This window comes from Garra rufa, chromosome 18 (genome assembly GCF_049309525.1).
Source record: "Garra rufa chromosome 18, GarRuf1.0, whole genome shotgun sequence".
Lineage (NCBI taxonomy): Eukaryota > Metazoa > Chordata > Actinopteri > Cypriniformes > Cyprinidae > Garra > Garra rufa.
This window is the reverse complement of record NC_133378.1, coordinates 10,226,557-10,253,092: the sequence shown is the minus strand read 5'-3', so window position 1 is coordinate 10,253,092 and position 26,536 is coordinate 10,226,557. Positions and strand designations below refer to the sequence as shown.

The window sequence follows — 26,536 nt, the reverse complement described above, 5'->3', positions numbered from 1 at the left end:
AATTTTCGCAGAATTACGTGAAACAAACTTGCAATTCTGACTTTTTTCTCTCACATTTCAATTATTATTATTTTTTTTTTCAGAATTGTGTTATACAAACTCGGAATTCTGATTTTATCGTAGAATTGTGAGATATAAACTTACAATTCTGACTTTTTTTCACAGAACTGTGATACAAACTTGCAATTCTTCTGACTTTTTTCTCAGAATTGCGAGATACATTTATATCTTACACAATTATAAAATCAGTCTTTTTTTTCCTTCTTAAAATTGGACTTTGTAACTTGCAATTGCAAGTTTATATCTCACAATTCTTAAAAGTCAAAATTGTGAGATACAGACTCGCATTTGCAAGAAAAAAAAGTCAGAATTTTGAGTTTATATCTCGCAATTATGAGCAAAAAGTCAGAATTGTGAGTTTGTATCACAAAATTCGGAGAGAAAAAAAGTCAGAATTGCAAGATAAAAAGTTGCAATAATCTTTTTTTTTTTTTTCAGTGGCAGAACAGGTGTAATTTACTTTACAGACTGTTTACCTAATAAGATCTCAATATATTGTCTGGAGACACTTGTATTAATTTTGCACTGCCTGTATTTGCTTTTTTTCTCTCAAAGTGACAGTAGCCATTGACTTTTTGTGACATTTTATGAACTGACTAGTTGTCTATAAATATAAATGTGTGTGGGTTGTATTTGTATCTTACTATGGAAAACATGACTGTGTGATGCAAATGTGGCTGTGGGCTGTAGGCTGAAATGAGGAAGATGGCCACTCTTTATTTGGGGTGATGAGAAACGAATATGTGAGTTTGTGACTGGGACATTGCTGAGGCTTTGAGTTATGCTCATTCACACTGGCTTCTCTTCACAGCTTTAAGTACTAAAACCCACAAATGAGGGTGATGTCAGTGACTAAACCAAGCTTGAGGAGGCTGCGTGAGGATAAGAATATTTCCTGACATCATGAAGTGCTGTTCTCCTCTGCATCCAGATATAGCACTGCATGACCTGTCTGGATATCTCTCTCTCCTCCCAGGTTAAATTGTTGCTGCAGCAAACCTTAAGTCTTGTGGTTTCCTCCATGTATGCACGACTCAAAATGTCACTTCCTGTTTTCAGAAACACCAACCTCTGAAATGTACAAGAACTCGCTGTGTCTCACGAGGCCTGGGCAGAAGGCCGTGGAAACTTTGCCACCCTGAGTGGCCTCAGATGTTTCCATCCAGTACCAATAAACACTAGGTCTGTCTGACGCTCCTTTATTTCTATTTTAAGGGCTGTAGAGGGGCCCAAAACTCTAAAAGCACTGAATTAAATGTATTATTTAATTAATATTTTGCAGAACTGCATAATCTATAAATATCCTATTTATTTTCACTTAATTTTTTTATAATTTTAATTTTATCATTATCATTAATTATTTATTAATGATTAATGATTTATAATTATATATTCTGATTTACATTCATATATTCAGACTTACAACTATATATTCTGATTTATAAATATATATTCTGATATTTCTATATATTCAGACTTACAACTATATATTCTGATTCACATTCATATATTCTGATATTTCTAAATATTCAGACTTACAACTATATATTCTGATTCACATTCATATATTATGATATTTCCATATGTTCAGACTTACAACTATATATTCTAATTTACTTAATTTACCTATATATTTTGATTTGTATATTCTGATTTATAAATATATATTCTGATTTCTGATTTGCATTTATATATTCTGATTTATAAATATATATTCTTATTTACATTTATATATTCAGACTTACACCTATATATTCTGATTTATAAATATATATTCTGATTTACATTTATATATTCAGACTTACACCTATATATTCTGATTTATAAATATATATTCTGATTTACATTTATATATTCAGACTTACACCTATATATTCTGATTTATAAATATATATTCCGATTTACATTTATATATTCTGATTTATAAATATATATTCCTATTTACATTTATATATTCAGACGTACATCTATATATTCTGATTTACATTTATATATTCAGACTTACACCTATATATTTTGATTTACATTTATATATTCAGTCTTACAACTATATATTCTGATTGACATTTATATTTTCTGATTTATAAATATATATTCAGACCTACAACTATATATTCTGATTTACTTCTATATATTCAAATTTACAACCACATATACTGATTTATTAATATATATTCAGACCTACAACTATATATTCTGATTTACATTTATACATACAGTCTTACAACTATATATTCTGATTGACATTTATATTTTCTGATTTATAAATATATATTCAGACCTACATATATTCTGATTTACTTCTATATATTCAAATTTACAACCACATATACTGATTTATTAATATATATTCAGACCTACAACTATATATTCTGATTTATAAATATATATTCTGATTTACATTTATATATTCTGATTTATAAATATATATTCTGATTTACATTTATATATATATATATATATATATATATATATATATATATATATATATATATATATATATATATAGTTTTACAATTATATATTCTGATTCTGATCTATATATTCTAATATATAAATATATATTCTGATTTACTTCTATATAGTCACAACTTACATTTATATATTTAGACTTTCTGTAATTATTTCCTGATTGGCACTTCATATAAAATATGTTATTCATTTTGTGTTAATGTTTCTAATCTCTACAACTTTGCTTTTTAAATTTTTTTCTACTTCAGGCTCTAAATCACATAATTTCAATGTAGTCTCATATTCTTCTTCAGCTCCATTGTATTAGACAGAACTAAATCAGCATTTTCACAGTTTTGGAGAACTGGACAATGCCCTCTGTAATGCGGCAAAAATTAGACATATTGTCTGTAGGGCCTTGAAAAATAATCATAAAACATTAAGAACTAATAGCTTACCGATAAAGAATGTATCAGGTCCACCATTTTCTAAAAGAGACTTGGTATTTGGATCTAGTCTCAGCCAGAGCCCCACAGCCAGAACCAACGAGCCCATCACCTGCAAAAACAACAACGATCTTTACAGGATGTGGTTTCAGCTCCAAAGAACACAAAGACGACATCTGTAAAGAATCATTATCAGATAAATTAACACAACACATTACATGTCGATATGTGCTAAACGACATCAGCCCACGTTTAATTCCTCAAGATGAATTCATCTGACAAAAATGAATAAGCAAACATTGTCAGGCCTGAAAAACTCTTTGTCTTTATTTTTATGGAGAGGTGGCACAGATATTTTCCACTCTGGCAGGATCCTTTCAGTCTTAAATCTGAGAAATGACGGCCGAAGGCCAAACCATGAAAGGAAAAGCAGGCGGTAGAATTCAGCCACCGTAACTATTAAATTAAGTCTAATTACTGCTAAAAAAAAAAAGCAGACACTCATCTGTCAAAACTCATTCAAAAGACAATCCGTTTGAGTACAGTTTGATTCGATTTAAAATGCCGTTCCTAGTTTTACACTCTTGGACTCCTGCCACCACTGGGTGCAGTTTCTCAAATTTGGAGAGGGTAAAACGTAAAATCAACACCTTTGGGATTTCTCAGGTCTGAAGGGCTGTGAAAAATCATATTACATTTGTGTTTGAACTTAAGAGAAATCCATGAGGATGATGCAAGCCAAGCGGCACTTTGCTCAGCGTCTCCTGTCTCCTACAGCTGTCATACAACACAACCCCCCGCGGGACAGCAAACCCCTCAAATACACACTAGTGTAACATCATCCGGCCTGACATCAGCGCCCTGACACCCCACCCTGTGTCCCTCTTCCCTCCCCCTCCACAGATCTCCTCCGGGCATCAGGGTTCATCTCTGGGACAAAAGACCAACTGTCTGTCTGCTATACACACTCCACTATACAAGACAATGAGCGAGTGTGTCTGCGCATGCAATTGAAAAATCGATTCATTATAAAATAAAAGTATATATGTACATGTTTATAATGGATAAGTGTACATTAGATGTATAGCTAATGTAGAATGACCTCTGAAAGATCACTTGACACTGGAGTAATGATGCTAAAAATTCACCTTTAAATCAGGAATAAATTACATTTAAAAATATTCTGTTATTATTAGCATTTAACCCCCTGGGGACGAAAAACGCCCTGGGGCGTTTTGAGGCAGTTTCCCAAAAGGAACTTTAATTACTTTGTCATTTCTGATTGTACAGATAAAAGCAGTACATCAATCGAATCTGTAAAGGGTCTACTTTTATTTGTATATACTCACAAAATCAAAAAACATTGTGATTTTGCAAAATAAAGAAAACAAAAAGGGTGTGCTGTCTGCCGCGTTGATCTCCGTGATCTTCATTCAGAAACGCGTCAGTAAAATAGACTATAACTCAGCCAATATACAACACAGAGACATGAGCAATATGTCTAGACAAAGCTTGATATGTATACTTTTAAACGAAGTAAGTTTTACCGAAAACAAATATCCTGTGATAAAATAATCAATATGAAACCAACACGATGTCCAGTCTCTCCGGTCTGCTTCATTATTTTATAATTAGATCACGCCCACGAGCTGTTCGCTATTCATATTCAAATCGTCCACGTGAGGGCGCCGCGCCAAAAGTAGACGCCCACATTACGGTAAACAAAGGAGAAACTTCGTTCAAGTTAGTCATTTCTGGAAGAAGACTCTGTCAGGAATAAAACGTACTTCAGAAGACATGAGTAAGTTTTTTTTTTCTCTTATTAGCCTACTTGTTAGTTATTACTGTGACAGAATGTGCAAACATTTTACCAGTTAAGACTTTTTGCCAACTATAATTCCTGACTACAGCAAGTGAAACATTATAAAGTACGTTTCATTTCACTGCATCTAAATGACTCACGATTCCAGTATGTTTTTAATAGTCTGTTCAATAAAGAATGATGCAATATAAAGGTTATAGTGTTCACATTTAAGCTTAACAGTTATAATATAGCCTAGTTTCTTTGTATTCACACAAAGCATGCTTATGTTTGACTATAAGATCATAATTATTTATTTAGTTATTAATGTATCTTACAACAGTAGGATGTAATATGAGGGTTTACACTTAGTGTATGTTTTGACAATATGTATTAATACTGTGTTCTCGAATGGATGTTTAACACGATAAACAATTTTTATTAGTTTCTCAGATATAAAATGTCCTTTTTACGTTTGTACAAAATGCGTGGGTCTATGACTACAAAATCATAATATATATATAAATAAATAGTATGATGCTGCTGATATTAACATGCTCACAGATGTTTTGTTTTGTTGTTTTTAGTGATTGGAAACCTGCTCAACACATGAATCCTGCTGACATTTACTTGAGTCTCCTCAAACTGTTTTCCTGAGAGCACTGTACCATCTTCAGATGTTAAAGAAGTTCACAAGTGAATCTCAAGTTATTTTTCTTGATAAATAAATCTATTCAAAATAAGCTACAAACATATTTTGTCCTTATATTCCTCCTTCATTCATTCCTTTGTTCCTCTCAGTCATCTGACTGAATAACTAATTATGCGGCTCATTATGCAGGTCTTTGTCTTCTCAGGTGTGAATCACAGCATTATTCATGATCATTCACGCCTTCTTCGCATACAGCTATTCTACACAAAAAGTGTCTTCAAAAATTTAAATCAATATACTGTTTTGTGTAAACAAGTGAACGAGATGATTTTCACATCATTTGATAGAAAAAACTCTAGCCTAACACATCCAGTTCTCAAAGTCTTGTGAACAAATATTCTGTATGTGTTTCATGACTTTATTTCAGTGACTTCAAAAATTTTGTTTTTCACTAAGCACGCATAAACGTTGTTTTCTCAAAAACACAAACATGTACATTCATGTTGCTTACATATTATTGTAGCCCAATTTGTGCTGATTACAATATAATCAGATTTGGGCCATTCATATGTTTTTAAGATACTGAAAAAAGCACAAATGTCAGGGCATGTCAAAACTTCTTCAGGGCCCAAAAACACCCTCAGTCCCCAGAGGGTTAAAATAAGTGTTTTCTATTTGGATATATATGAAAATGTAATTCAAATTGAAATGTGATCAAAGCTGAATTTTCAGCATCATTACCCCAGTCTTCAGTGTCACATGATCCTTCAGAAGCTGAAAAATGCATTACTATTATGAATGCTGAAAGCTATGCAACAGCTTTCAGCATTCATAATAGTAATGCATTTTTTTAGAAATCATGATACTTTTTTTTAGGATTTTTTGACAAATTCAATGTTCAGTGTTTATTTGAAATCTAAATACTTTGTAACATTCTTAGGGCCCTATAATATCCAAAATTTGCAAAATGCATACAGAATCCAGTCATGAAAATGTAATTTACTGCATAATGTGGAATGTCACATTTATCATTTCAATTAGGACAAATTATTGTCATGCAAACAGAAACTTAAAGGTCTTCACAGCAAAATGTCAAAATAAAAGTTTGGTGTAACTTGAAGAAACTGTGACAGATATATTACTGAATGGAATGATAGTACTACTACTAGTAAAAAAAAAAAAAAAAAAAAAAAAAAATAGAACAATATCTATTAAGCAATATTCACCAGAGAAATTATTTACCTGAAAAAAAAAAAAATAAATAATAAAATTTAAATTAAAAACACACAGTATATATGGGGAAAAATAAATAACATTTTCTTTTAAATAAAATGAAATAATTAGAGATGCTTTTGATTATTAAAATTTTATAAAAAACATCCAAGAATTTGAAGGATTAGTTAACTTACAGAACAAACATTTACCGATAATTAACTAAGATGTTCATGTCTTACTTTCTTCAGTTCTTCAGAAAGCATTTCAGGATTTCTCTCCATATAGTGGACTTCAATTGTGCCCGCGAGTTTGAACTTCCAAAATGCAGTTTAAATGCAGCTTCAAAGGGCTCTAAACAATCCCAGCTGAGGAAAAAGGGTCTTATCTAGTGAAACGATTTATTCTTTTCTAAAAAAAAAAGAAATTAAATTTAAATTTAAATACCTTTTAACTGCAAACGTTTGTCTTGTCTAGCTCTGCGATGCTCATGCTTACTCTATCCTGCATCGCTGCAGAAGTACCAATAGTGTTTACAAAGTGAACATGCAAAGAAGGTAAAACGCCCTTTACAATAAAAAGGTAAAATGCCAATGTAGGACGACTGAAGTGGAGATGGGAGTTTTTCGACATACCCTAACTGTCTTGAACATGCACATCACACAGCTAGCCAAGACAAGCATTTGTGGTTTAAAAGTGTATAAATTGTACATTTTTTAGAAAATCATCAATCGTTTCACTAGATGAGACCCTTTTTCCACAGCTGGGAATGTTTAGAGCCCTTTGAAGCTGCATTTTAACTCCATTTTGGAAGTTCAAATTCACGGGGGCACGATAGAAGTCCACTATATATATATATATATATATATAAAAAACCCTGAAATGTTTTTAACTTGTTTTCCAAGAACCTTAATTTCTTCACGATCTTGGACAAGGGAGTGAGTAAATTATCGGTAAATGTCTGTGCTGGAAGTTAACTAATCCTTTAATAAAAAACATAGAATTTGATAAAAAATAAAACATAATTTGAGGGGGAATAAAATGTACTTCATAGGGCCTTAACAATGTACTTTTTGTTAAACTTTTAAAAAATTACTGTAAAATTGTGTATGTTTCACGATTTCAGTTAATTAGACATGCTTTTTGATGTTTTTTTTTAATTTTATTTAACCATTAAAATGGAATGTGAGGGGGAATAAAATGGAATTTGGGCAAAAATAAAACAGATTTCATAGGGCCCTACATTATAAATATATTTACTGTCACTTTTTAACAGTGAGTCCTTGCTGAATAAAAATATCAATTTATTTAAAAATAAATAAATAATACAATAGTTATTAATAATTCTAAAATATTTAGCTTAAGTCGCATGAATAATAGTGAGAACTACCTGTTCTCATGGTGAAAATGTACCTGTGGGAACTTTTTCGCGAGACGCGAAATATGTACCAATATGTACATATCACTAGAGGCAGTAAAACAGTGAGAACTTGTAATCATTTTCATATACAGCTATGATTACAGCTCCATGTTTTGCTTTCCAAAAATAACAAGCCTGCTCGGTAGCTTGGACTTAGGATGTGGAATCCTAGGGTACAAATCTCACAAATTTCACGATGAAAGATCTAAAAAGATGAGAGATCACATTTGCTTTAGGTTTAGGTGTAGTGCAGATGGTACGTTATTTTAATACGTCATGGAGCATTGAAGTTATATCGCAACTCAACAGACATTTTAATTCAGAACTGTATCACATAAAACATACCATATGTGAATTCATCTATTTTGGGGTAAAAAAAAAACTAAAACACTCTTTTAGGGCCACTCAGTGTTCATTTCTTTTGGAAAATGCAGTGATATGTACTTATGTTATGTATTACGCATCTCATGAAAAAGTTCCCACAGGTACGTTTTCGTCGTGAGACTAGGTTCCGTACCAATAATAAATAAAAGAATAAGACAATTAAAAACTGGAAAACATTTTAAATGAGAAAATGCCTTTAATGCCAGAATACTAATGTGAGTCAGCTTTAGGCCCGTTTCCACTCTTATAAATTGCCTGTTGGGTCGCCTTTGAAGGGCAAACCTTTTGGCTTTCCATTGTTATTTTACATACAGCGTATGGAAAACATATTGGCTTTTTCATGTTTATTGGGAGTTTTATGGTGTCCTTTCTGAGTACACGTTATGTAATTTCCATAATTTCAGCAACAAACAGTGTTTTGTAGTCATTTGTAGCAAAGAAGAAACAGGCAGACATTGCTTTGATGTTTCATGTTCCAAGTGACCATCTGAACACAATATAAACTTGAGATCATGAGATCATATGTCTACATTCCCTGTTGACGAACTTACAGCAAACACTAAAACACCAATTATAATGTTGGGAAAGAAGGTGGATCATTTCAAACTGAGTTGTTATGAAACAAGAAAAACAAGAAAAAAGAATGAAAGAATCGGTCAACCCAAACCCAGGAAACGCTGATTAGATCTCCTGGTGGAAAACAGAATCCAGTCAAGCTCAGGGAAGTTTCCATCTTAACAGCGCTCATGTGGTGCACTAAACCACATGCTATACTGGTAAGAGTGTTAGCTTAGAACCAAATAAATGGGCTTTATTGGCACTGATGGTTCACTGAAGAACCTTTAACATCCATAGAATCTTTCCACTGGACAAATGTTCTTTATAGTGGGAAAATGTTTTTTAGATTACTTTTTGCAAGATGTTATATAAGTCTCAGATGTCCCCAGAATGTATCTGTGAAGTTTCAGCTCAAAATACCCCACAAATCATTTATTATATCATTCTGAAAATGCCTATTTTGACTAGAAGCATAAACATGCTGTTTTCGTGCATTTCTCTTTAAATGCAAATGAGCTGCTGCTCCCCGCCCCCTTTTCCAGAATAGCTCCCCTAAATTCATTTTAGCTTTTAGCAATATTAACTACAAATGTGTACATTTTGGAAAAACTACAGGGTGGACATTTTGAGCTTTAATTAGCATATTAGCTCCATCAAACTGTGAGTAGCTAAATATGTAATCTGGTTGTTGAAGAGAAATGGTTAAAGAGAATTGGAAATGGTATATTTAAACTTATATATTTTGAAAATGCTGAATTCTATTTACTGTCATCATATTTTATGGCGCCAAAGTGGACATGTTAAGCAAACTCATATGAAGAAAATTTGTCAGTTTAAAAGTCATCAACTTGCTCACCAACTTGAAGTTCCCGCCACTGAAGAGACAAATAAAATCCATTGTCCTGATTTCACTAAAGGGGATGGTCTTTTCTTAAAGGGGCGGATTCCCCAATAAGACAGGGTGGACAACCATTCAAGGGACATGGACAAACTCTTCTTTAAAAAAAAAAATGAACAAAAACGTTTTTATTGCCAAATGGTCAAAACCCTCAAATTGAGTAATCTCTTATTTAACAAAATATTAAAGTGGTCATATTATGCGATTTTGTTTTCCTTCATCTTTGGAGTGTTACAAGCTGTTTGTGCATAAATAAGATCTGTAAAGTTGAAAAGCCTAAAGTCTCAAACCCAAACAGATATTTATTATTAAAATTAAGACTCAGCCACGCCTTCCTAAAATGGCCTGTTTAAACACGCCCCCACTGGTTCACATCACGGCGTAGGTAGATTTGCATAACAACGACCATATGCATATGAAAAGAAAGAAGGCAAACTTTTACCGACTGTAGTATTGTTGCAGCCGCCATGTTGTGGAGACGTAGTGTGTTTCATTGCGAAAGCAAAAGTACTTTGTTTAGCCTTCCAAATGAGGACACAACTAGAAATCAGTGTTAAGTTATATTTACAACACTGTTCTGGAACAAAACAATGCAAATATTCATGTGGGTGCTGCACATTTCACAGAGGACTGTTTCCTGAACCTGAGAGAGCAGCTTACAATGCCAGCTGTACACAAAGGGTTAAGGCTATAAAGTGGGGCAATTCCAATGTTGCAAGGAAATTCTGCGTTTCTGACGGCCTGTGTCTAAAAGACCATTAATGACCAAGAGTCTCCGATGCATCGTGATTCTCTCTTCAACTATTTTAAATCGATTCTGAATATGTAAGAATCGATTGTGAGCTTGTTTTTTTCTGCATATTGCACGGTGGGCTTCATTGCACAGAATTTGCACTGTGAGACACGTGCACATTGCTTGACAGTGTGTGCTTCCACCCGCCGTGTTTTACTTTAGATATGCTTTCATTTCTGCCGTTTGGAATGCAGTACTATTAGATGCACGAAACTCGCGCACTGACAGACTTTCACGTGCGCTTTGCGTTTGTTTGTCCTATTGTCTGCAAACTTTCGGATACTTAAAGAACACTTATTTTAAATAAGTAATTGTTTTAAAAAGTAGCCTGCTAATATAATATAAAATAAAGTACATTTTGCACAAAATAAATTTGATATAAAATGTATATGAAAATGTAGCCATTGCTGTAATATTGAATATTTATATTTAATATTTAGTTGATAATGAAAAGTTATAAAGATGTATTTGCACAGCAGAAGAATTAATTGGGGAAAGAATGTAGATCAAGAATCTTTTTGGAATCGGATCGTGACTCCCAGAATTGGAATCCTATCCCTAATAATGAGCCAACATACATAAAATATATATAAAAAGCCTAATATACCACACCCTTTCATAGTCATTTTACATTAAGTTATTATGGCAAATGGGTTGTTTATGTACAGGACACTAAAAGGCACCCTACAGTGATATTGACCCTATTACATAACTAAAATGATTTTTAAATATCTGTTATGGAAGAAACAACGGTAATTTTCCAATTCTGTAAATGATCTTGTACATATGGTACCCTTGTTATTATCACACGCTATAATGATTCTAGTATTGAGAGTGTGTGGGAGGAAAGGGAGAGTATTCTATTGTCTGATGATTAGGGGTGTGGTGGGACACACACACACACACACACACACACACACACACACACTACACTCTCCCAGACCACCTGCTGTTCCTTCTTTGTGTATTTTATATTAGCACAGGCTGAAGTCTGATTCAGAAAAACCTTTCCATGTCCAGTTTACAACTCATTTTGCTTTCATTTGTATTCGCCACACACACACATTGGGTTTCCATGCGTTATAGGGACATTCTATAGGCGAGGCGTAATGGTTTTTCTACTGTACAAACCATATTTTCTTATCTACACCAACCTACTCCTCACAGGAAACTTTCTGCATTTTTAGATTTTCAAAAAGCTTGTTTCATCATGGGGACCAAAAAAATGTCCCCACAAAGACAAGGAGTTTGGATATTGCCATCTTTGTGGGAAGATTTTGTCCCACTAACATAGGATTTACCAGGACCACACACACATGTGGGTATATTCCACCAATTATGGGAACTTCTGACTGTGGATTTTTAAAAAGTAAACTCCCTTAAAACACACTTGTCAACATCACAAGTACAGGTCCTTTTCAAAAAATGTGCATATTGTGATAAAGTTCATTATTTTCTGTAATGTACTGATAAACATTAGACTTTCATATATTTTAGATTCATTACACACATTTGAAAGTAGTTCTAGCCTTTTATTGTTTTAATATTGATGATTTTGGCATACAGCTTATGAAAACCCCAAAATCCTATCTCCAAAAATTAGCATATTTCATCCGACCAATAAAAGAAAAGTGTTTTTAATACAAAAAAAGTCAACCTTCAAATAATTATGTTCAGTTATGCACTCAATACTTGGTCGGGAATCCTTTTGCAGAAATGACTGCTTCAATGCGGCGTGGCATGGAGGCAATCAGCCTGTGGCACTGCTGAGGTGTTATGGAGGCCCAGGATGCTTCGATAGCGGCCTTAAGCTCATCCAGAGTGTTGGGTCTTGCGTCTCTCAACTTTCTCTTCACAATATCCCACAGATTCTCTATGGGGTTCAGGTCAGGAGAGTTGGCAGGCCAATTGAGCACAGTAATACCATGGTCAGTAAACCATTTACCAGTGGTTTTGGCACTGTGAGCAGGTGCCAGGTCGTGCTGAAAAATGAAATCTTCATCTCCATAAAGCTTTTCAGCAGATGGAAGCATGAAGTGCTCCAAAATCTCCTGATAGCTAGCTGCATTGACCCTGCCCTTGATAAAACACAGTGGTCCAAAGTACTTTTTTCGGATGAAAGCAAATTTTGCATGTCATTCGGAAATCAAGGTGCCAGAGTCTGGAGGAAGACTGGGGAGAGGGAAATGCCAAAATGCCTGAAGTCCAGTGTCAAGTACCCACAGTCAGTGATGGTCTGGGGTGCCATGTCAGCTGCTGGTGTTGGTCCACTGTGTTTTATCAAGGGCAGGGTCAATGCAGCTAGCTATCAGGAGATTTTGGAGCACTTCATGCTTCCATCTGCTGAAAAGCTTTATGGAGATGAAGATTTCATTTTTCAGCACGACCTGGCACCTGCTCACAGTGCCAAAACCACTGTACCTAGCCCTCACAGATTGTGCACACTTTTACTTACTCAAAAAAACTCATTGTGCATGATTTATAAGCCTGTTTCCTCATGGGGACCTAAGCAATGTCCCCACAAGGTCAAAATCTACTGGTATTACTATCCTTGTGGGGACATTTGGTCCCCATAACGTGATGAATACCAGGTACACACACACACACACACACACACACACACACACACACACACACACACACACACACACACACACACGCCACACACATACACAAATATCCCTACAGAGATGAAGTCATTCAAACGCCTAATGGTGTTTACCACAATGCCACTCCTGTCCTGTTAGCATCAATTACCGGAGCATTATCATAACTCATGTGCCTTGTCTCTGCTAATGTGCCGTTCTTGCTTGGATCAAGTGTGTATGGTCAATAGACCAGCTGGTGATTAAAAAACACAAACCACACCTGAATCCAGTCCAGTTTCATTTGTAAAGCACATATTAAAACTGCAGAGGTGGTCCATACACTTACTCCACGATGCCATAGAAGAACCATAAAATAACCTTTAATCTGAAGAACCTTTCTCTTTCACAAAAAGTTCTTTGTGGCAAAGAAGGTTCTTCAGATTCTAAAACGGTAAGAAAGAGATGGTTCTTTAAAGAACCTTTGACTGAATGGTTCTTTGTGGAACCAAAAATGGTTCTTCCATGGCATCGCTCTGAAGAACCTTTTAAAGCACCTTTATTTTATTATGAAATAAAAGTGCAAAATAAGTAAATAAGCAAATAAACAGTAAAACAAAAGAGTTAACTGGTCACCAAAAGTAGCATGGAAGCACTAGAGCCAAAAATAAAACACTGTTTCCTTTTTATCTTTAGGTTCAGTAACCATGCTATTCCTGTCACAGTCAGGGGCATCATAGTTTGCATGTCACTTCATTTGTCTTTAGAGACTTCACGCTTTTATTTCTTCCTGTCCGCTGTGCCCCTGACAGTACAGATGTACAATCTGACAGCATTATTAATAAATAATGAGGCTCTTTGATTTAACACAGATCATGGGAGTATGAATCACTCTTAGCAGAACAGATTATCTAAAATAAGACGTATAAAATAAAATGAAAATAATTTTAACCAAGCATGCATTTATTTGCTTTAAAATGCAGCAAAAGCTGTAATATTGTGAAATATTTTTACTATTTAAAATAACTGCTTTCTATTTGAATATATTTTAAAATATAATTTATTACTGTGATCAAAGCTTAATTTTCAGCATCATTACTCCAGTCTTCAGTCAGTGTCATTAACATTATACACAACCATTCAAAAGCTTGGACTCAATATATTTTTTATTATTATTTAGAAAGTAATACCTTTTATTTATTTAAATTGACCAGAAGTGATGATAAAGACATTTATAATGTTACAAAGATTTCTATTTCAGATAAATGCTGTTCTTCTAAACTTTCTATTCATCAAACAAACCTGAAAATTTTTTTCAACATAATAATAATTGTATTACCAGCAAATCAGCATATTATAAAGATTTCTGAAGGATCATGTGACAATGAAGACTGGAGTAATGATGATAAAAAATCAGCTTTGAAATCGCAGGAATAAATTACATTTTAAAATATATTCAAGTAGAAAATGGTTATTTTAAATACTAAAAATATTTAAACATTTTGGCTGAACTTTAGATTGAATAAATGCAGGCTTGGTGAGCAGAAGAGACTTCTTTAAAAAAAAACATTTAAAATTAATTGTGTACTATTAATGATTAAAAAACACACTGTGTATTTAAACATTTAAGCATTCATGAAGGAATGCATTCATGAGGAAGAGTGTATTTTCCGTATGAAAGTGACCGCATGTCACAGATATTGCTGATATAAAAACATTCTTTTAATAATGATGATAATAATCTTCACTGGATAATTCAAGAGCTTCATGATGAGAGAACAAGCTTGTGTAAACAAGCGCATGCTAAACGCTGTCAGTCAGACAACATAAATGGTAATATCTGCAAGATTAATGTGGCTCTAAACAGGTCAGAGATCATTATCCTGTACAATTTCCTCCCTCAGTCCTATTCAGTCTAGTCCTAACTGTGCCCATTTTCCATGGCTGAGTTGCCAGGTTGTGAGGGAGAGGTTAGGCTGGAAACAAAACTGTTCCTGTGACTGTTCAGAGACTATTTAGGTTTTTGTGTCAAACTGAACAAAGCAGAGCTTCCATGCAGAGATCTCTCTGGTTAAATACTCATATATTCAATTATTGGTAAGAACATTCCAGCTACATTTTAAGGAGAAGCAGAGATTGATAATCCAAGATCTTCTTAAAACAATATTTTAAGGGGATTTAAATCAGCCATTAACGTTTTCAGCCCTTCTGTTTGGTAACATACAAAACAAAGATGCTTTTGACCAAGAAGTTGTTTTTGTGTCATTTTAAACAACACTTTTGCATTCACACTGGTTGCTTTAACTAGGTCAGGATCTTACCAACTGTCTCTCTTTAGCTCTCTCTCTCTCACACAATCTCTAACCCTTTTCTATCCGATTTCCCTGTCAGCCTCTTAATCATTCTTGACACTCTCATACTTCTATTCTTCAATTGTATTTAACCACACATACATTAAAAGACAAAGGCCTGGTCTGTCCACTGGTGTTTCACAATAGCTTGGGATTTTGCAAGGATACATAATGTAATATTAATGGAAATGGAGCTCATCTGGACTGACTTGCAGTGCCACCAAAGCCTCAAAGGAGCAATTGAAACTGGAAATAGCACTATGGCCATTTGTTTCACAAAGTCTCCTTCAAAACAACTCTAACACTGATGCACATTGCAGGTGTGGAAGTGGAAAATGTTACACTGAGTAACACAGGAGCTTCCTTTGACTAAGGTATGCATGCTTTGGGTAAGTGTTTGGATAAGCTCAGATAATAAATGTTTGGAATGAAACCTTTTTTAAGCAATTTCTTTTTACTCCGAAATAGCTAAATTGACCATATGCATGGAGTGTTCTTTAGACATTCTGCATAATGATAAGCCAGCTTGTAAACTTCCGCTGAAGCTCATTTTATACGTGCTATGTATAGACTCCTCTACTGCCTCGTTCTTATCAGAAACTGAGAAAAATTATAATTGCAACATCGTAAATAATGACAGTGGCATAAACATTCAGTTTCATATTATTTAACAACTTATAATTTGAATGCCGAGCCTGTGTGCTTTTAGTATACTTCCTTAAAATAAAAAAAATAGGAAAGTATACTTTCGGTATACTTTTTATGTACTTCTTAGAAATGTGTTTTATATACTTCTCAGAAATATACTTAAAATGACATTTAAGTATACTTCACTTATACTTAGAAAAAGTCTCAATATATGTGAGCTATACTTGTGCTCTGAGGATGTGTTTTCATTTTTATACGCTAGGGGCGCTATTGCACATCTTCTGTGCAGAATTTTCAAAAGAGAAGAAGAAACCGAAACAACAGGTGCTTCCACGTCTAATCTAACACAATCGTCAGACATAAAAAAGCATCAAAACCATAGATATGGCAAACTGTGTAACGTTATGGAATGAAATGTTCACCCATGAAGAGGTAGTTATGACTGTCAAGCTTTGGGTTGTTGATCAACTCCATCTGCGTTTTGATTATCAAATAGGCTTTTTTCCGCTTTTTGTTCAAAATGTTGTTTATTTATGTATTTATGAAACTTACACACATTTAAGTGTTTATTAAAAAAGAATACATGAAGCTAGTATAAAAAAAGGTTTTTGTTTACAAGCAGATACCCTGTTCTTTCTTTTGATGTTTTGTATGTTCAGATATTCATATAACAAAATATATACAAAATGAATACCTAAATAGGGACATAGTGGTATACTTAAAGTATGATGTAAAGTTCACTTAAAGAAAACTTACGAGTATATTTGCGAAATAAAAATACTAAACTAGTGGTTTACTGAGACTATACTTCAAAGTGCACTAAAAATGCATAAAAAAGTATTTAATTAGTAAACTATCAGTATACCTTTAAGTTCACTTTTAGGATACTTGCAGTACAAACTGAAAACATAGATGTAAACTAGTTGTGTACTCAAAGTTTACTACTTTTATACTTAAAGTATACTTTTATACAAGGGCGAAATTGTCAATCACACATTGGGGGGGACAGCTGTGGGACTTTTTGTGTTTGCGCATGCACACATTTAAAAAAAAAAAAAAAAGCCAGAGTCCAAATGTTTGTAATTGTATAACACAACAAGGAATTTTATTACATCTGATTGTCAAACCAACGTATACTCACCCTGTAATGATTACAGCATCAGCATACAGGCTATTAAGTCACAAAGCTGAATTTAAAGGGATAGTTCACCCAAAAATGAAAATTCTGTCATTTACTCACCCTCAAGTTTTTTAAAACCTGTAAGAATTTCTTTCTTCTGCTGAACACAAAAGAAGATATTTTGAAAAATGTCTGTAACCAAACAGTTGATGGACCCCATTGACTTCCATAGTAGGTCAATGGGGTCCATCAACTGTTTGGTTACAGACATTTTTCAAAATATCTTATTTTGTTCTATACTTTAAAAAAAAATCACATTTTCTAAAAATCTAAACGTCTTTTTCCCTTCATAATTCTCATAAGAATGCCCATGATCCACATATTTTATTTCCTCTAAACTTTGCTTTTTTGTTTCAGTAATTAAACATTGTTCTAAGGGGTGGCTTGTTACCACATCTTACCCTATAACGTTACATTCACTCACAATGAATGTGAGTTAACCCTTGTGTGGTGTTCATATTTTTGTTATTCAGCCAGTGTTCGTGGGTCTGGTGGACCCGCTGCATTTTTGGGTTTTTAATTCAACATAATCAACCAATTTATGTTAAAATACTCAACAGATATTTAGGCTACTTCATCCCAATTACAAGCAATAGAAACAGCATTTATGGTTAATATTTCCTCTCTAGCTTTGTTAGATCACATTTAAGAATTGTAACCTTGTGCGGGAACGGCAGGGGTAGAAACAAAACTCACTTTTGCACTCACACTCTCTCACACTTACACACAACCTCTCTCTCACATGCATGCACACACACACACACACACACACACACACACACACACACAGATATGTGGTTCATACAGGGAATCTCCATAGGCCTAATGGTTTTACAAATGTACAAACTGTATAATCAATGCCCCTACACTAACCCTACCCCTAAACCTACCAATCACAGAAAACTTTTGGCCTTTTTTGAAGTTCAAAAAACACCATTTAGTATGTTTTTTTAGCCGTTTGGTTTATGAGGACACAGATGTCCTCATAAACCATGTTTACGTTGTAATACCCAAGTCATTATACACATTTGTGTCCTCATAAACCATATACTATACAAGAACACACACACACACACACACACACACACACACACACACACAACAGCAAGGCCTGACAGGAGGAGGACAGAGTAAAGGTCCTACAGACCCGAACACCATACAAGGGTTAAGAGCTATTAATGTCATGCTGTCCGGTAACTTAGAACATTAAATTAATTACTTCTCACTTCTCTGTTAAAAATGCCTAAAATCTCCAGAAACGTACTTTCTTTTTCTTTCCAAAGAAATTACAGATGTCAGCTGCTGCAGTCTTTCTCTTGTTCATTTTTGGCCAATACTGTGAAATATAACAGCAACGCAATTCCAAGGGATGAAAATGGTGAAGTAAGAAAGAACAAATGGCAGGACTCTAAAATAACTTGCTAGATAAACCCAATTCAGAGAACAGGACCGTGGCTCAAAACGCTAACGTTAGCTGTAAAAACTGGGTTTGGTACAGTAGATTTGACAAGCCTGTCACTGACCGCTATCCCAGTTTGCTTTAAAGCCAGGCTACATGCTAGCGTGTATACAGTAACGTTAGCTAGCTGTCGGCTAGCTTGTCAATAGACCCATTCATACAAGCTGTATAATATACAGTCGAAATTTACAAATTCTACAATTCGAAATTCTAGTGAAATTCACCTGGTCGTTATCTAAGGGATTATGTCAGCCAAAAACACCATTCATAGATATGTGCCAAATGTCTGTCAGATTTCGCGCTCTTCTTCTGTTTGTTTTTTCCTAACTCACTGACGGTGGCGGTGCACGAGCTACTAAAGGTATAGGGGAAAACATGACATGGATCAGGTTTTGTTAATGTATAGTGTAAGGCCAGTCGAATGGATTTGGGAAATGGACCGGCCGGGATTTTATATTTTCGGAGCTGGAAAGAAAGACGTATTTGCAATCACATCGATATTGCCCGCATAATCATACAGTATGATCAAATATTGGGGGGGACAAATTGTCCTTCTTTGAATATTGGGGGGGACGTGTCCCCCTGTCCCCCCATAGAATTACGCCTATGCTTTTATACAGTATACTAGAAAGTGGGCCAGTTTAGTCCCAAGGAGTATTGAAATAGTACACTTAAAAGTATACTACTAGTACACTGATATTTGTGACCCTGGACCACAAAACCAGTCTTAAGTCGCTGGGGTATGTTTGTAGCAATAGCCAAAAATACATTGCATGGGTCAAAATTTTTTATTTTACTTTTATGCCAAAAATCATTAGGTAATTAAGTAAAGACCATGTTCCATGAAGATTTTTTTTGTAAAATTCCTACTGTAAATATATCAAAATGTAATTTTTGATTAGTAATATGCATTGTTAAGAACCTAATTTGGACAACTTTAAAGGTGATTTTCTCAGTATTTTGATTTTTTTGCACCCTCAGATTCCTGATTTTCAAATAGATGTATCTCGGCCAAATATTGTCCTATCCTAACAAATCACACATCAATAGAAATCGTATTTATTGAACTTTCATATAATGTATACATCTCAGTTTTGTAAAATTTAACCTTATGACTGGTTTTGTGGTCCAGGGTCACATTTGTATACTTACTACAGAAAGTATATTTAAAAATATACTTGAACTTTACATAAGTATACTTCATTAAATAAACTTGATAGTGATACTTAGTGATACTTCTCTTCAAGGACATTTAAATCGTATTCTTCAAAATCAGTAACTTGCCGTCATAGTCAATAACACATTTTTTTAAATCTTGTAATATTTTAAAGCCTTTCTTATTTTCCAACTTTACAGCTGTGCAATAAAATTCACTTCAAAGATTTACTTTACATATAAAGACGACATGGAAAAAAATGTCTTTTCATGGAAAACTTTTTTTTAAGAGGAAAATTTCATGAAATTACCCATATAACCAGGAGATGGCAGCAGAGGATCAATCATTGGCTGCCATTTCAACTCCCTAGTTTTTTCAAGTTTTTTTTTGATTTATTATAAAATTACTAGTATAATAATTTGTAGTACTTTTACCACACTGAAGTATATAGTATAGCAAGTGCAGAAAGTCATTAAAATAAATAAATAAGCTCAGACACAAACAGCCTATAAGGGTAAATTATTTAAATACTTATATACATAGTTCATTACAGATTAAATAAGTTAAATATTAATGGTATAAGAATGAAATAATGCACTCAATATGAATTTGAAATATTTTATATAACTTAATAACTACATCTTTTAAGATTTATCTTGAACTGTAAAAGCCGTTAAGCCTATATTTAACCAACACAAACTTGTTATTGCTGTAGTTTTGTTACTCTGAATTTAGTCTGAATCATTTAACGCACAGCTGTTTTTTTTTTTTTTTTTTGACATTAGCTTGTCAGATGTTTTGTCCGGTTATTATTGTCGATCATAACAATGACTCATAGTTAGCCGATTTACTCATGTATTTTTTTTAAACTCACGTTTGTCATTTTTAAACAGTACACATGGCCGTTTGGTCCTCTTAGACAAATAAAACACTTCTTCGATTGTGAATGGATTATGTAAAGAAAACAAGTAAAGTACACTCCTATTACGGCAAAGTACAGTTGAGCGGAAATGACTTAGCTGGCTTGTCTAAAACAAGGAAGTAATCCTTGCATATGGTCAATTCTAATCGACTATTCGATTTTTTAAAAATCCTTAATTTCATTTTGCCCGCGTGGAGTAATTTGCCTGTGTTTATCGCAATTTCAAAATAAAAGTTTAAACCCTCACTCTGAGTTTGTACGTTTTTATCTCCACATATTCATTAAATGACAGTGGCTATAGCATTTCTGTGATAAAGATATGGCCAAATATTAAAAATTAAGTGGACATTTCAATTATTAAATGTTGTTTAGTCAATATTTAACAAGGATTAGATCACATAGTAAAGTGTAAAAACAATCGTAATGGCGCCCACTGCAGGCCTTTGCTGTAATGCGTAATGTACATTAGCTTTATTGTTTATAATGCATTGTGTATTTCAATAGTGTTGTGCAATAAACCCATATGAATTTTTTGCTTTTGATTCTTTATTTGAAAAAAAAAATTGCCTCATTGCTATTATGTATTTATTCTAAGTAATTTTAAAGGCTATATTGTTCAATTGCATCAATTTTTATTACCACAAAAAAAAAAAAAAAATCCAAATTCGTTTTTTTCCTTTATAATATTTCTATACTCTGTTTTAATGGTTAAATTATAATTATTATTATTATTTTTTTTTTTTTAATCAAAAAGCCTGTCTAATTTTTTAGACAGTTTTACAGTTTTATGTTTACTAAATTATTTTCCATTACCTTTTAATGGTTCCATTAAATTTAATCATCAAAAGCATCTCCAATTAATTGATTTTATTAAAAATAAAATGTTCTTAAGAAAAATGGTAGATTTTTTGTGGGAAATTAGTCGTTTAGATTAATCGATTAATTAGTCGATAGAATAATCTATATAAAAATAGTCGTTAGTGGCAGCTCTAGATTAAATGTGTATATATAGCAGAAATCCTAAGCGCATATTGTTGATTAGAATGAACACATGAGTATAAGTGAGTATGACAGCTCCCTTTGGAGACATTTAGCTTTGTATAAAAGCATTGCATGTGTAGTATGTCCTCATTTAGATGGCTAAGTATACATGTGTGTGACAAACTGAAAGGCCAGCTTAGGAAAATATCACTTGTTTGCCACAAAACCTGATGCCAAAATGGCTGAAAATGTGGAGGGCAGAGGATATGGTAATGTAATATAAAATACTAATAAATCTTTACGAGAGTTCTGTTATTGTGGAAATAGAAAATGTTCCTAAAGTTCAGACTGGTTTAATGGGAATTTAGGCGTTTCTGCCCAATGCTTAGATGCAGAAACCACATTCACATGAATTATTGTTACACCAAACTTAATGACAAATCAATATGCTACACCCAAAGACAGACCTCTTAAACCTTTTAGACCGATACATTTCTATGACTTTGCTGGTTGTTCATGATAAGGTTTTATATGCATTATCATTTATTTTTACACTACCAGTCAGAAGTTTTTGAACAGTAAGATTTGTAACAATTTTTAAAGAATTTTCTTCTGCTCACCAAGCCCACTTTTATTTGATCTAAAATACAGCAAAAGATGTGAAATTGTGAAATATTTTTACTAGGAGTGGGCATAGATTAATTTTTTTAATCTAGATTAATCTAGATTAAATTTTGGAATTAATCTAGATTAATCTAGATTAAAATGGCTCATTTGAATTCTGCTGAAGGCATTTTCAGAATATGTGTGCTACCCAAATAATGACTAAAAGTAAGTCTTCGAGAACGGGCCAGGTGGCGCATTAGACCAGGCGCTCATCTCCTGTTTCCAAAATGCATCACAAACTGCTTGACAATTGCATTTACAACATAATTACCTATACAAACTTGTGTAACCAAGTACTTCTGCGCAAAAGGTTGCCGTTAAATACACAGACGCGCACGTGCATGGATTTCTGCGTGCATAGTATTCCATTAACCCCTTAGAGTTCCTGTCAAACTTAACTCAATGCAAAACGTCCCGCCGGTGGAAAGTTGGAACACTAAGGGGTTAAACTGCGTTGCTTTTAGAAGCGTCAATTCAGTAGTTGCATATAGTTTAATGTCTTTATTTCGGGATTATCAAAGTAAATTATAACTCACGTGCCCCAGTAAAAAGGGTCTAGCAACGCACCTGCCCTGAAGCGGCTTCATAGCTGCATCCATGTTTGCACGTCTCATTTGATGTGGTAATTTCACAGAAGTTGAAGACTCGTTCTCGCCCCCTACAGTGCAATTCGACTAGGTATACGTCATCCGCGCTAAAATATCAAGGTGAAAGTCATCATATCTTACGTAGTTTAGACCCAGCTCCCAACCCAACTTTGAGAATAGATTAACGGCGATATTTTTTTTTATCGCCCGATAAGAGTCTCACGTTAACGCAGCACGTTAACGCCAATAACGGCCCACCACAAATTTTTACTATTTAAAATAACTGCTTTCTATTTAAATAAATGTTACAATTTAATTTATTTCTGTGATCAAACCTGAATTTTCAGCATCATTACCACAGTCTTCAGTGTCACATGATCCTCCAGAAATCATTATAATACGCTGATCTAATATTGCTGCTTGAGAAACATTTTGATTATTATTATTATTATTATTATTATCAATATTTAAAACATTTGAGTACATTTCCTTCAGGACACTTTTTTCAGCATCTGAAATAAAAGCTTTTGATTTCATTTCAAGATTTCTATTTCAGATAAATGCTGTTCTTCTGAACTTTCATCAAAGAAACCTTAAAAAAAATTTACTCAGCTGTTTTCAACATAATAATAACAATAATAAATGTTTTTGAGCAGCAAATATAAATAATAGAATTATTTCTGAAGGATCATGTGACACTGAAGACTGGAGTAATGATACTAAAAATTCAGCTTTGAAATCACAGGAATAAATGACATATTTAATAGTAAAAATATTTTAAAATTGTGTACAGTTTTTTTCTGTACTTTGTATTAAATAAATAGAAAAACATTACAAATCTTAATGTTCAAATCTTTTGACTGGTAGTGTATGTTTAACGGAGAGTTGAGCTTATACAAACTTATATTAACAATAAAAATTATGACGTTTAATGACTGTCTTGCATGGAAAATGAAATTATTATTTCATGTTTACCATGACTGCAGGAGCAATGGTAAGAAAGGCTTAAAGAAATATACGACCAAAAAATTAAAATGTTTCCATGACTGATTACTCTTTTTTTTATTAACATATAATTTTTTCTAATATATTTCATTTTAAGAATAATTATTATAATCGCTCAGAAATATTTGAATGCATGATTAAATTCAGGAGTTAATTAAAAAGTATTGTACATTCACTCCAGAAAGCTTCGACCATGAACTGTCATATTCCTCTGAGAAAGATCAGGATAGACTGCTTGCTGTTCAGTAAATTTATGGTAAAGATAAATAAAAAATAAAATAAAAAATAGCCAGCCCTTAATTAAAATATAGTCCCTGTACCATAGTTAATACCCATATAAGGAGAACTAGTGCTGTTTCATTCATAAATGAATCAAATCTTTTAATGAACGAATCATTCTCTTGAACTTACTCACTTTAGGTCATTATAGTCCCTCCTGGTTCTCCCTGCCCTGACTGTTTGTTGTCACAAAATATAATTTCAAGTGAAATCTGTAAAGGAGAATTTCATTGGGCATGCCTAACGAACGAAAAAACCAACTTAAAAATCCAAGTTTAGCAGCTTAAAACTACAAGTCAATTTAACTTATTACAATAAAAATGAGTTGATTTAACTTGTGCGTTTAAATGACTTAAGTTGGTTTAACAATAAAGTTTTAAGGCAGCTGCTACACTTAAGTTTTTAAGTTGAAAAAGTTGAAACATTTTTACAGTGTAAGTGAATCATTCAATGCTTCATTCATAATAAACAAAGCTCACTGCTCCATCTACTGGCGTAAATGACACAACCTGTCTCGCAGACAGGGTTACTGAACTAATCGATGTAACCTAATGTAAACTCATTTGAATTTGAACGAATGTTCTCAGTGAAGGGATTCAAAAGATTCAGTCAGTGGGGTGAATCAAAAACACACAGCACTATACAGAGCGCCAGTGTCCGGCTGCTGCCCTCCAAACAAACACACGCTGAAGGAAAAAGGGGCGGATTTTCCCCAGTGGAAAATCTGATTTGAGTCGTACGAGCAGTGACTCTCAGCCTCAGCCTTCCGAAGCTTTAAATTCCAGCATAAAGTGCCATAACACCCCAACACACAAAACGAATATATGACTTGCAAAGTGCACGCAAAATATAAAACCCCACACATGATGGCATGTAAATACAACAGTAATGCAGTACTTACCCAGAATATAAAGTTGAACAAGAAGAGGAGATATTTCACACATTTCATCCCGCCTTCAACTTTCCCCATGGTGGAAGCAGACTGTAATGTGAAGGGCTCCTTTTTGAAAAACAGTCCGGTGCCTAATGGTGTAAAAGCGGTGATGCTGTTGCACTGCACGCTCTCTGTCAACATCTGTACTAGTAGCAGCGGGTGATTTCTTCAGTTTCTCTGTCCCGCCCATAGACTGAATAATGTGTTAGGGGTGACTCGAGGGGGGTTCTGGATGGGCAATGGTCAATCCGTGCACCGCACAGTGGCTTCTTTCATGGGATTGTGCGATTTCAGCCAAAACAGAGACAACTTTTAAAGGCTGAGCCCAAGCCGACAAACATTTGGAAACATTGATTGCACAATACACATTTTCACTCTTAGAATAATTTAAAAATTAAATTCAATATGAAAAATCGTTTTCTTTTTTTTTCTTCTTCCTCAAAAACTAAATTTATTGTGCTTAATATGATTGTACTTAACTTCCAATGTACGTTTCACACTATAATGTCGATTTTTACGTTGGCCTCTCTCGGCCACCGTAGATTTTGCTATTTTTTTACGAAAATAAGGAACGAAGAAATATTTTTAATAATCAGCATTATATTCCATAAATGCTGTCAACCTACTAACTTACAGTTGAGGTCAAAAGTTCTGCAAGATTTTGCCAAAATAAGAGGGATCATGCAAAATGCATGTTATTGTTTATTTAGTACTGACCTGAATAAGATATTTCGCATAAAAGATGTTTACATATAGTCCACAAGAGAAAATAATAGTTATTTTTAATCAAATTTATAAAATTGATAAAAATGACCCTTTTCAAAAGTTTACATACACTTTCATACATACACATTCTTAATACTGTGTTGTTACCTTGTCCCTTGTTTGTCCTGAACAGTTAAACTGCCTGCTGTTCTTTAAAATCTTTCAGGTCCCACAAATTCTTTAGTTTTCCAGGATTTTTGTGTATTTGAACCCTTTCCAACAATGACTGTATGATTTTGAGATCCATCTTTTCAAACTGAGGACAGCTGAGGGACTCATATGCAACTATTACAGAAGGTTCAAACGATCACTGATACTCCAGAAGGAAAACCAATACATTAAG

The 26,536-nt window shown here is 33.7% G+C and overlaps 1 protein-coding gene across 1 annotated transcript in view; it reads right to left on the bottom strand.

Annotated features, from left to right (window-relative positions):
* tspan2b (tetraspanin 2b) overlaps positions 1-25,552 on the bottom strand; it is a 39,188-nt gene extending 13,636 nt beyond the window's left edge. Inside the window, exons 1-2 of the mRNA XM_073823099.1 lie at positions 25,396-25,552; positions 2,970-3,069 (exon numbers count right to left, since the gene is read on the bottom strand). Coding sequence (XP_073679200.1) covers positions 2,970-3,069; positions 25,396-25,464 — 169 coding nt within the window. The 5' untranslated portion in view covers positions 25,465-25,552. The remainder of the gene's footprint in view (positions 1-2,969; positions 3,070-25,395) is intronic.
* Positions 25,553-26,536: the final 984 nt, after the last annotated feature.